Source organism: Salmo salar, chromosome ssa04 (assembly GCF_905237065.1).
Source record: "Salmo salar chromosome ssa04, Ssal_v3.1, whole genome shotgun sequence".
Lineage (NCBI taxonomy): Eukaryota > Metazoa > Chordata > Actinopteri > Salmoniformes > Salmonidae > Salmo > Salmo salar.
Genome location: NC_059445.1, coordinates 40,481,212 through 40,492,339, shown reverse-complemented (window position 1 = coordinate 40,492,339; position 11,128 = coordinate 40,481,212). Strand labels below are relative to the sequence as shown.

The following is an 11,128-nucleotide window of genomic DNA, read 5'->3' as shown; positions in this document are numbered from 1 at the left end:
CAGTCAGCCTCAAAGAATCATTACCTATCGCTCCACAAAGGACAGAGCAGAGCAAGGGAAACAACTACTTCAAGGTCTTAGAGCAAGTGACATCACCGATTGAAATGCTATTAGTGCACACCCCGCTAACTAGCTATTCATTTCACACCGGTTACACCCAATTAGCCCATGAGTCGGTCATGGTCACCAGATGAGGATGCCTTGCAAACTTCAAACCCAATGTCTGCCCCCAGCCTAAGGGGTGAATTTCCTCTTGGTCTAACGGTCTAAGACGTTGGTTGCTCTGGGTTCATGCCCCGTGTCTTACAATGCTGCCAAACGTGGGGTGGTCTCTCATGAGTGAGGAGGTCAAAGGGGGGTGAATGTAGTGGTTATGGTCACGTGATGAGGTAGCCCTGCCTGTGAACTTCAAAACAAGTGTCTATCCAAGGGGGGAATTTCCTCTTGGTCTAAAGGTCTAAGACATTGATTTTTCCTGTGGAAGCTCCGGGTCCCGTATGTTACGCCCAATCCCGCCTTTATGCCCGAGGTTAGCGCAATTACAATTGTCTGGCCTTGGAGCTTGTGGCTTTCCACCCGCCGCCTTTCTTTTCGATTGAAGAGGAGCGGCTACACCGTTTTGTCCAGTACGTGTGTTGAGCATATACTTGGATAGGAAGAGTTTTGCACTAGAGTGCCCAACTGTTTGTCCTTGGTACCTCCTTGCAAGGGAAGCCCCCTCTCTTGTTAACGGTTGTCTCATTGGATTGTGGAAGCAATTGTATTGGCCTATAATAAAGATAGGCACTCCGGAGGCTGTAACCCAAGGGCTCACTCCACCAGAGGTATGGCTACCTCTTGGGCTATGTTCAAGGGAATCTCCTTGCAGGAGATTTGCAGTGCAGCTTGTTGGGCATCCCTCATACTTTTTATGAGGTTCTTCCGACTAAACGCCACTGCTCCGTTATTGGTGCATAATGTCCTCAGTGTCAGGGCCTCTGAGGGTTGACATTGAGACTGCCTGGCTTCGGAGAGCATATGGGAGTTGGTCATGTCCCACTAGTGAGATGTCGAAACAAATAATTGAAAGATAATTTAAGGTTACTTGTGTAACCCCTCTTCTCTGAGATTATGAGTGAGACATCTCACCACGTTCCCCTACTCACAAGAGTGTGAGGAAGTTTGGCACGCTCCAGAATGATCGCAGGGCAGGCGTGTGGCTCTTTATTATGAGGGGAGGGGCTCCCTCATTTGCCACTCAACCTGTCTGTCTCAGAGAGACGTGTATGATTGGTTCTTCAAGCTACTCAGAAGATTCTGGTGAATTCCACTAATATAGTGAAATATCTCACCCATAATATCAGAAAACCGGGGTTATGCAAGTAACCTGAAGTTTCTCGGCAACTGAGGTATCCTGATATATTGCATGTGAAAAAGGTGTAATTTATTACAAGGGTCATAAACTGCACAGCACAAACAGAGAAGAAATCTGAGAAAAGTGGCATCATTGTGAGGGCAGGATGAAGACCTACCTGTGGCGGCAGGTGTGGGGGTAGAGATGAACAACATTTGCCCTGAGAGACGTTTTTGGAAAAAGGGGATCCCTGCTTTTTGGCTGACCCATATATTGTTTCAAGCTTAGTAAAGGACGAACTGGTAACTGTTACATCTGTCAATGTTTTGAGAAGAGGAATTGTTTAGATTTTTTGGTGTATCTTCCACTTCAGAGGCAGCAGGCACGGTGCGTCACGCTTCTCAGGGGTTGGCCTGTGTTGGTCTTTGCTCTCCAGAGCAGTGCGCTGCTGAAAGGAGTGATCAGTGACGAGAAAGAATATTCCTGGTGTTTGTGATGCCTGCCGTTTGGTAAGATGCAGACCCGGTGGAAATGGTTAGACGGAGGATACCCTGTCTGTCTTGTTGAGCTTCGACATGGAGTTTCTACCTGATAAGGTCAGGCTAGGGTACATTAACTATTCGTTGAGGGCAATTGTTCCGAACCTGCAACAGTGCTTCAGGTGCCAAGGATTCAGATATGTGGTAGCAATATGCAGAAGGGATACCCCCCAAATGTGGAAAGTGTGCAGGAGGGCATAGTCAGAGGGAGTGTGAAGTGGGGGTTGAGAAACCACTGTGTATAGTTGAGATTGCCAAAGTTTGAGTCAGGAAGACGGTTTGAGGGATGAGGGTTTCGACTGAGTTTAGTTAGGTTGGATTTGTTGCATTTATAGCCATCGTGATCAACTGCACTGCACTGATGGAGCGGTTATCACAGAAGATAGATGTGGTAGTTGCAGCAGTTGAGAAATATTTGGGTTTGAGAGATTTCAGTGCAGAAGATCTACAGGGAGTTCTGAGAAAAGGGGTTCCTCCCAGGCCAACGGCCTGGTGTAGGATTGTTTAGGGCCAAAGTGGTGGGATGGGGTTCCAAGGGAAGCCAGGCTTCCCAAAAAAATTGACCAAGGAAAATAAAAAGAGAAAAACATATAAAAGAATGTATATTTTGTCTCTCTCGTTCATAATTTAGGCCATCTGTATGATGCTGTCAGGTCAAAAAGAGTATCACATTGTTGCCGCCCATAGCATTGAATGCAAGGGAAGGATGCTAGCGAGCATTTTACCTCCCTTGATAAAAAAGTATAAAATAATAGCCAATCAGCGTTGAGCTAAATTGAGTGAGCGAAACTGTGAATTGTCCTGGCGCACCCCACCATTTTTTTTCAAGGGAAGTCAGTTTGGATTTGGCTTCTCTCCAATCACATCACATGGAGAGAAATACGTCATTGACAGAAACAACATGAACTGTTGCATCTAGGTGTGTTGTTGTCCAGTGGCTGGCTGCTAGCTAGCTACCTAAAATTGACCCTTTCCTAAATTAGCCATGGATGGAGACAGGGATTTGGACTTGTGGTTTTACTTAATTCTCCTTAATGGCCAATAATTATAACGGTGATTCTAATCCAACCATAAATTCATACATTGTGCCCCTGGCCTGAGAGGATGGAAGTTCAGTATGTAGCTAGATGTAGGCTAATGTTGGCCATAAAAAGGAAGTTAGGCTAGTGAGAACATTTTAGCCAGGTAGCCTAGGACAACAAATAAGTGTTTACTGTATGAGAGTCATAGACCGTTTCATCAATATGAAAGAGAGGAGGATGGCATTGGTGTCTCTCTACAAGTAGGGTGAGTCAACATGTTTTTTCTACTTGCACGAACACGCACACATACACAGAAATCAGAACCCTGGACAGCCACATCATATTTAGCTTACGTTGATTGGACTAAATAGTTTTTGGTATGTATTAGTTGTCACTGTATTAGACTAAGCATATGTGATTTGATGATTTTGAAATGTTGAAATGGTGCTAGGGTAGTGGAGGCATTTCCTGTTTTCTTTGCAACTTGCAGTAACTCTCCAAGTGATTCTTAATAAATAGTTGTTTAGCAGTCAGAAACATTAACTTGCGTGACAATGCTGTTTGTTACATATGCTTTGTGGACTTCATCGGACAGAGGTTGCTCTCCAGTTTTGTGATGAAACAAAGGTGTGGTTGAATTTATTCTGCCACTGTGTCTTCTTATTGTCTCTGCCTTAAGCCTATATATCACGGTACCAAGGCATATTAACTAACAGGCTAGAGCAAACAATTCAATTATCACAACTCATAGGTTGTAATATGGCTTTATTTCTGGCTTGGCTTCCCCAGTGATTTTACCCACGCACCGCTACTATGTAGAGATAAGTTGAAGGGTTAGAAGGTGGTGCAATTTAAAATGTCCACATGCCCCTTTTTTTTGTGACCAAAATGTGCAATCCGCATTCCGACCTGCGAACGCCAGCAATACGCAACACAGCGTCTAGCCTGCGGAAAATTCACACGAAGAAGAGGATTTGTAGTTCTTCCTGTACAGTACTTTCTTAGCAGCTAGCTACGTGGTTTTAGCAAGACTGTGGAATGAACGTCATGCTTCATATGAAAATGTTAAAGGACATTTTACGTGTGTTTTGCACAATTTGTCTTGTCACCAAGTTTACCACTGCAGCCCAAGACGACTCTAATGGGAAAAAGGACCAAGAGTGTTACAACTACGCTGGAGGACACGTCTACCCCGGAGAGGCTTTCCGTGTGCCCGTTTCTGATCATTCCTTGCACCTCAGCAAGGCAAAAAGTGGGTATTGTCCCCCGTGCACCGTACTGTAGTTGTACTTGGCAATCATATTGACTTAAATTATTTTAATAACGGGAGGATGTTTTACTCAACAATACAATGGTAACTCCATAGCTAGCTAACTAGTTTGCCTGCAGCCAATTAGATAGCTAATTTAGTAGTCTTCATTAATGTTAGCTAGCCACCGTTACAGTTATGCTGCAAATTTTCACAACTGAAGTTTGCATCAAATCGATATTCGCGTTATTGTAATGTGCCAGATTTTACTTGTCGACCCAAATTCATAAGTTGTAGCTATTAGTACATTTGGACACGTCATGCAAAAAAAACTTGGCTCCAACTGTAGCCTGCAGTTTTACCGACCCTACGATTACGCTTGTTTACACTAAACTGCACTGGGGTCAGAACGCCGTCATGGTTAGATTAACGTCCAAGGACCATACAGTGAGGGGAAAAAAGTATTTGATCCGCTGCTGATTTTGTACGTTTGCCCACTGACAAAGAAATTATCAGTCTATAATTTTAATGGTAGTGTTTATTTGAACATTGAGAGACAGAATAACAACAAAAAAATCCAGAAAAACGCATGTCAAAAACGTTATAAATTGATTTGCATTTTAATGAGGGAAATAAGTATTTGACCCCCCTCTCAATGAGAAAGATTTCTGGCTCCCAGGTGTCTTCTATACAGGTAAAGAGCTGAGATTAGGAGCACACTCTTAAAGGAAGTGCTCCTAATCTCTGCTTGTTACCTGTATAAAAGACACCTGTCCACAGAAGCAATCAATCAATCAGATTCCAAACTCTCCACCATGGCCAAGACCAAAGAGCTCTCCAAGGATGTCAGGGACAAGATTGTACACCTACACAAGGCTGGAATGGGTTACAAGACAATCACCAAGCAGCTTGGTGAGAAGGTGACAACAGTTGGTGCGATTATTCACAAATGGAAGAAACACAAAATAACTGTCAATCTCGCCTCAGCCTGGGGCTCCATGCAAGATCTCACCTTGTGGAGTTGCAATGATCATGAGAACGGTGAGGAATCAGCCCAGAACTACACGGGAGGATCTCGTCAATGATCTCAAGGCAGCTGGGACCATAGTCACCAAGAAAACAATTGGTAACACACTACACCGTGAAGGACTGAAATCCTGCAACGCCCGCAAGGTCCCCTTGCTCAAGAATACATATACATGCCCGTCTGAAGTTTGCCAATGAACATCTGAATGATTCAGAGGACAACTGGGTGAAAGTGTTGTGGTCAGATGAGACAAATGGAGGTCTTTGGCATCAACTCAACTCACCGTGTTTGGAGGAGGAGGAATGCCAGGTCATTGAAAATGGGTCGTGGATGGGTATTCCAACATGACAATGACCCAAAACACACGGCCAAGGCAACAAAGGAGTGGTTCAAGAAGAAGCACATTAAGGTCCTGGTGTGGTCTAGCCAGTCTCCAGACCTTAATCCCATAGAAAATCTGGAGGGAGCTGAAGGTTCGAGTTGCCAAACGTCAGCCTCAAAACCATAATGACTTGGAGAAGATCTGCAAAGAGGAGTGGGACAAAATCCCTCCTGAGATGTGTGCAAACTTGGTGGCCAACTACAAGAAACGTCTGACCTCTGATTGCCAACAAGGGTTTTTCCACCAGGTACTAAGTCATGTTTTGCAGAGGGGGTCAAATACTTATTTCCCTCATTTAAAATGCAAATCAATTTATAACATTTTTGACATGCGTTTTTCTGGATTTTTTTGTTGTTATTCTGTCTCTCACTGTTCAAATAAACACTACCATTAAAATTATAGTCTGATAATTTCTTTGTCCGTGGGCAAACGTACAAAATCAGCAGGGGATCAAATACTTTTTTCCCTCAGTGTATATGTTCAGAGGTAAACTGACTCTGGCAGCCAAAACCGGCAAATACGATACGGTTATAGAAACATTAAAAAGCCCTCTACTTTCATATCACATTAAAATAATTTTACTAATGCAAAATATACACTCACTGTTTTAACAGTTGCAGCCGACAGTACTTCTCAGTTACAACACTTTTCTGGCGTTCGGGGACGCTAGATAGCTAGGCTAATTAGAACAAGTGGTCGCCTCTCTTCTGTAAACAGTCCGTAACATGGAAATATGGTTGTGTGGGGGTTGTAGTAATTTTACCTTTTTGTTTTATGAAAAATCTTTCTCGATTAGCCGATATGGAAGTAAACAAAGGTTTCCAAAACCGTATTGCAAGGATTATTGACGTAGAGGGAGCCCTCTTTGGTGAACGAAAGCTAGGTGTGCCCCAATCCTGCCCTGAGCCATAGGCCTACCTGCACACTGCTCACCAACTATGAACAAATACTATTAATTGTTGACCAAGCACACTAAATAATGGTGTGTTGGTATGAACAATGTTGGGGATACACAGCAGGAAGTCTGTTCTGATTAGTTTTTTTCCTAAAATGTGATCAGCAAATAACTTGCTTGCTCGTGCTTTGAACTGTCATCAAATGTGTTTTTGTTATTTCTTCTTCTTGCAGTTTCAAAGCCTGCACCTTACTTTGAGGGATCAGCTGTCATCGATGGTAAGTTTAAGGAGCTCAAACTGTTGGACTACAAAGGGAAATACCTAGTCTTCTTCTTCTACCCCCTGGACTTGTGAGTACTATCTCTTACTGACCTTCATCCTAAAACAATCCTCTTTATAGTGTTGTTTTCTACTGTCATAAAATATGTTTGTTTATTTTACTTTGTTATACGTATTTCGGACATCATTTTTTGGTAATTTTTTTTTAAGGGCAATTTATTATGACCCCCCCTTTCAAACAGTCCCATTTTTACCACTTGTTGGGATACGCATTTTACAGGCTACATCCCGTTGCGCAGCTGACGGATGTGTCTATTTGAATAAATCCATTGACTATATACCATCACAAAGAAACCCATTGTTAATAAGTTTAGGCAGATCTTAAGAAACATTATGATACTAAGAAAATGTATTTCAATTGAATAGCATATTTTGAGTTTTATGTTACTCGTCTGTGCAGCCTAGGCTATAGGCTCTGGCTGCACCATGCAAATGAAATCAATAGTTCATTAAACAAACAAGACACAATTACATTCCCTGCTCAGATCAGTCAACACAACATTTTATAGTGAGAATAAAATATAAATAATATTTATTCCCAAACAACTTGAGTGTTGCGGGAATGTGTGGACCCGCTGTTAATCTATTAAAAAAATAGGTGATCTTTTGAAACCGAGCCCATGCCCTCGTCGCTTTGAGGTGCTTTAGAAACCCCAGAATTTGCTCTTTCCGATCGTGTATTGAAATCAAATGTCTGACCTGGATGAATGTGATTTGAAATACATTTTTTTAATGGCTTTTTTGCTTAAAAAAGATTGCAGATCCACATTTAATCTTTTTTTCCTACCCTCTCCATATTATGCACATTGATAGCTTGCTAGAAAATGTACTCTAACTGATTATTTTTTTTAATAGTAGCACTAGGCAGTAATCTAAGTAATTGGAGCTAAACGTGCAAGGAGAAATGACTGGTGAAATTAATCAAGCAGCAAAAATGTTAATTATTTATTAGAATCCCCATTAGCTGTTGCTCACGCCGCAGCTACTCTTCCTTGGGTTCACACACATTACATACAGAACATTAATGTACAAGAACAGCTTAAGGACCGAACTCCATGCATTTAAATGGAAAGAATACATGAATTAAAAGCATTGTCCCAATGCCTGGAAAGAATGTTACTGCTGGGTTTTCCAAGCCGTTGGCAGAGCTTAATTGTGCTTAAGTCTGTCTTCTGAATTTATTGTACTGGGTTTGTTATTGGCTTCCCCTTTCAGATATAAAGAATAGGCAGTATAAAGACTGTATGGTAAAGATTGCATGATTTTGTCTGGGTATTAAAGTGATTTTAGTAACGTGCCAGGATGAAGAAATATAGCAATCCAAATCATCAGATTTTTATTGGGAGATTTCAGGGAGAGAAAAAACATTCTTAGTAGTGTATTGTAAAATCTAAACTGTAGTAACTGTATTTTAGAACCAGTGACTTAATTAAAATCCAGTATGCTTTGGTAAAGTAATAATGTTGTTGGCTATGTGTTATTCTGATAACACGAACTCTGTGTACCTGCAGCACGTTTGTCTGCCCGACTGAGATTATTGCGTTCAGTGATCGTGTGCACGAGTTCCGTGCCATCAATGCTGAGGTTGTTGCCTGCTCTGTCGACTCACAATTCACGCATCTGGCATGGTAAGATTACAAGCATCACACCCCTCTTCAGAGGTGCTTGGACTTTAATTTCAGATTTTTTAATTTTTTTTCTCCCTCCGGCTTTGTTGTTAACAGGATCAACACACCCAGGAAGCAGGGTGGACTTGGACCAATGAAAATCCCTCTGCTGTCTGACCTCACACACCAGATTTCCAAAGACTATGGAGTCTTCCTGGAGGACGCAGGACACACACTCAGGTACAGTATACACTTGCTCACGGGGGTAGAAGCTACTCCAAAAGAAGATTACTAGTACAACTACCATTTAAAAACTTTTTTTTTTTTAAATAAAAAAATTAAAAAATGGTACAACAAAATACCTGTTAATTATTATAAGTTCATAAAGTTTAAAGTCATGCGGTTTGAAACTGAACCGAACTTCTCATTGTTTTCATTGTCTGCCTCAGGGGCCTGTTCATCATCGATGACAAGGGCGTCCTGAGGCAGATCACCATGAATGACCTCCCCGTGGGGCGCTCTGTAGATGAGACCCTGCGGCTTGTCCAAGCCTTCCAGTATACTGACAAACACGGCGAAGGTACGGTTCACTCCTCAGCCTCCACATTCAGTCTCACCACATAACATTCTCAGATAATACCGCTTAACACGTAATTATCTGTGGTTGCTATGGATGGTCTTTTGACATTTTTTTTTTTTTACAGTTTGTGTGAATTAAAAAAATATATATCTCTTTTTCAGTGTGCCCAGCAGGATGGAAGCCAGGCAGTGACACAGTGAGTTTCATACTGTATGTGGTTAAAGAGGCAATCAGCAGTTGCTACGTCAATTTGTACCCATTGATTCTTGAGGAATAACTTCTAAATGCCTCATGAGCTTAAACTGTCATACCCCATCAGAACCTGAAAATATAAGCTTGTTTTATTCCAGTGTTTGTAAACAAACACTATATAGCCTCAATATGGTTAAAACTGTAAACATGGATGGTCAATCCTTGCATCTCCATAGCTCTGTCTATGAATTTGAGTGGTTACATTTCTCCAGCCGCATCCCTCATCCTTTTTCCCGAAGCAGGGTCGGGGAATACGCTTTATTGTTTCAACTGCTGACTGCCACTTTAAGTGAGTGCATGCATGAGATTATATTTATGATCTCTACCCGGCACAGCCAAAAGAGGACTGGCCACCCCTCAGAGCCTGGTTCCTCTCTAGGTTTCTTCCTAGGTCCCTGCCTTTCTAGGGAGTTTTTCCTAGCCACCGTGCTTCTGCATCTGCATTGCTTGCTGTTTGGGGTTTTAGGCTGGGTTTCTGTATAAGCACTTTGTGACATCTGCTGATGTAAAAAGGGCTTTAAAAATACATTTGATTTGATAGGATTTTCTTAGACAATTGCTTGTGCACTAATTCAATGTATTACTCTTCACAGATAATCCCAGACCCAGCGGGCAAACTCAAGTACTTTGACAAGCTGAACTGACCCTCTAATAAACACTTTGGTTAAAGCTCAGAATAAAAATAGTTTTGATAATCTGGTGTCTGTTTGTTTTAGCAACGTCGAGGCATATTGGGCAAATCAAATTCAATCTTATCTAGCGATCTGAGTAAAACTGGTGACCTTTGAGATGAGAAACAGGCCAGGAATTACGACAACCATATGCCTCTTAGAAATGGCAGTCACTCTCCTAAATGGGAGACACTATATGGTGCTTTTATGGAAATGCCTTTAAGTGCTTTGAGCATCCCAAATTTGCCCCACTCCAGTGGACTGGACACACCAGAACAGAGGTCTATAAACTTGTCGCTTTGCTCATTGAGAGTTTACGCACATTCCTGTGGAAGGGTCTGGAATATGATGGACGTGTACTGAAGGAAAGGACTAGGGTGGACCGTAAGCTAGGTTCAGGACTGTTGCTGCCACCATGGCACATCAGTGAGAATGCAATGAGGAGATGGGGAATCCAGGTTTAGGGGTATTTATTATACACAGTTGAACAACAGAGGCAGATGGGGGAGGGTTTGTATGGAGGAGAATATGGAGGTTAGGATTTGGGCTTGTAAGGCCTCTAGGTTGGATAGGATTAGCTGTGGATAACAAGGTTGAGGCGGTCTGGAAGGGAGATACAAAAAGGGAAACATTAGGAACACAACATAAAAGGTGCAGGCATGACAAAGTACAGTGCCTTCAGAAAGTCTTCACACCCCTTGACCTTTTCCACATTGTTGTTACAGCCCGAATTTAAAATGGATTAAATTTATTTTTATTTTTGTCACTTGCCTACACACAATACCCCATAATGTCGAAGTGGAACGTTTTTGTAAATTTGCCTAACAAGTCACATAAGTTGCATGGACTTACTGTGTAATAAGTGTTTAACATGACTTAATGACTACCTCTTTCCTGTACCCCGCACATACAATTATCTGTAAGGTCCCTCAGTCGAGCAGTGAATTTCAAACACAGATTCAACCACAAAGACCAGGGAGGTTTTCCAATGCCTCACGAAGGGCACCTATTGGAAGATGGGGAACAATAAAAGCAGACATTGAATATCCCTTGAGCATGGTGAAGTTATTAATTACACTTTGGATGGTGTATCAATCCACCCAGTCACTACAAAGATACAGGCGTTCTTCCTAATTCAGTTGCCAGAGAGGAAGAAAACCACTCAGGTATTCACCATGAGGCCAATGGTGACTTTAAAACAGTTACGGAGTTGAAAGGCTGTGATAGAAAA

General features: G+C 42.0%; 1 protein-coding gene across 1 annotated transcript; it reads left to right on the top strand.

The window, feature by feature from the left end:
* The first annotated feature begins 3,835 nt into the window (after positions 1-3,835).
* LOC106603063 (peroxiredoxin-4) lies at positions 3,836-9,921 on the top strand. Its single transcript, XM_014196208.2, has 7 exons — positions 3,836-4,146; positions 6,681-6,798; positions 8,299-8,415; positions 8,512-8,634; positions 8,844-8,974; positions 9,136-9,170; positions 9,820-9,921. The coding sequence occupies exons 1-7, from the start codon at positions 3,933-3,935 to the stop codon at positions 9,868-9,870; spliced, it is 789 nt and encodes a 262-aa protein (XP_014051683.1). The 5' UTR covers positions 3,836-3,932; the 3' UTR covers positions 9,871-9,921.
* Positions 9,922-11,128: the final 1,207 nt, after the last annotated feature.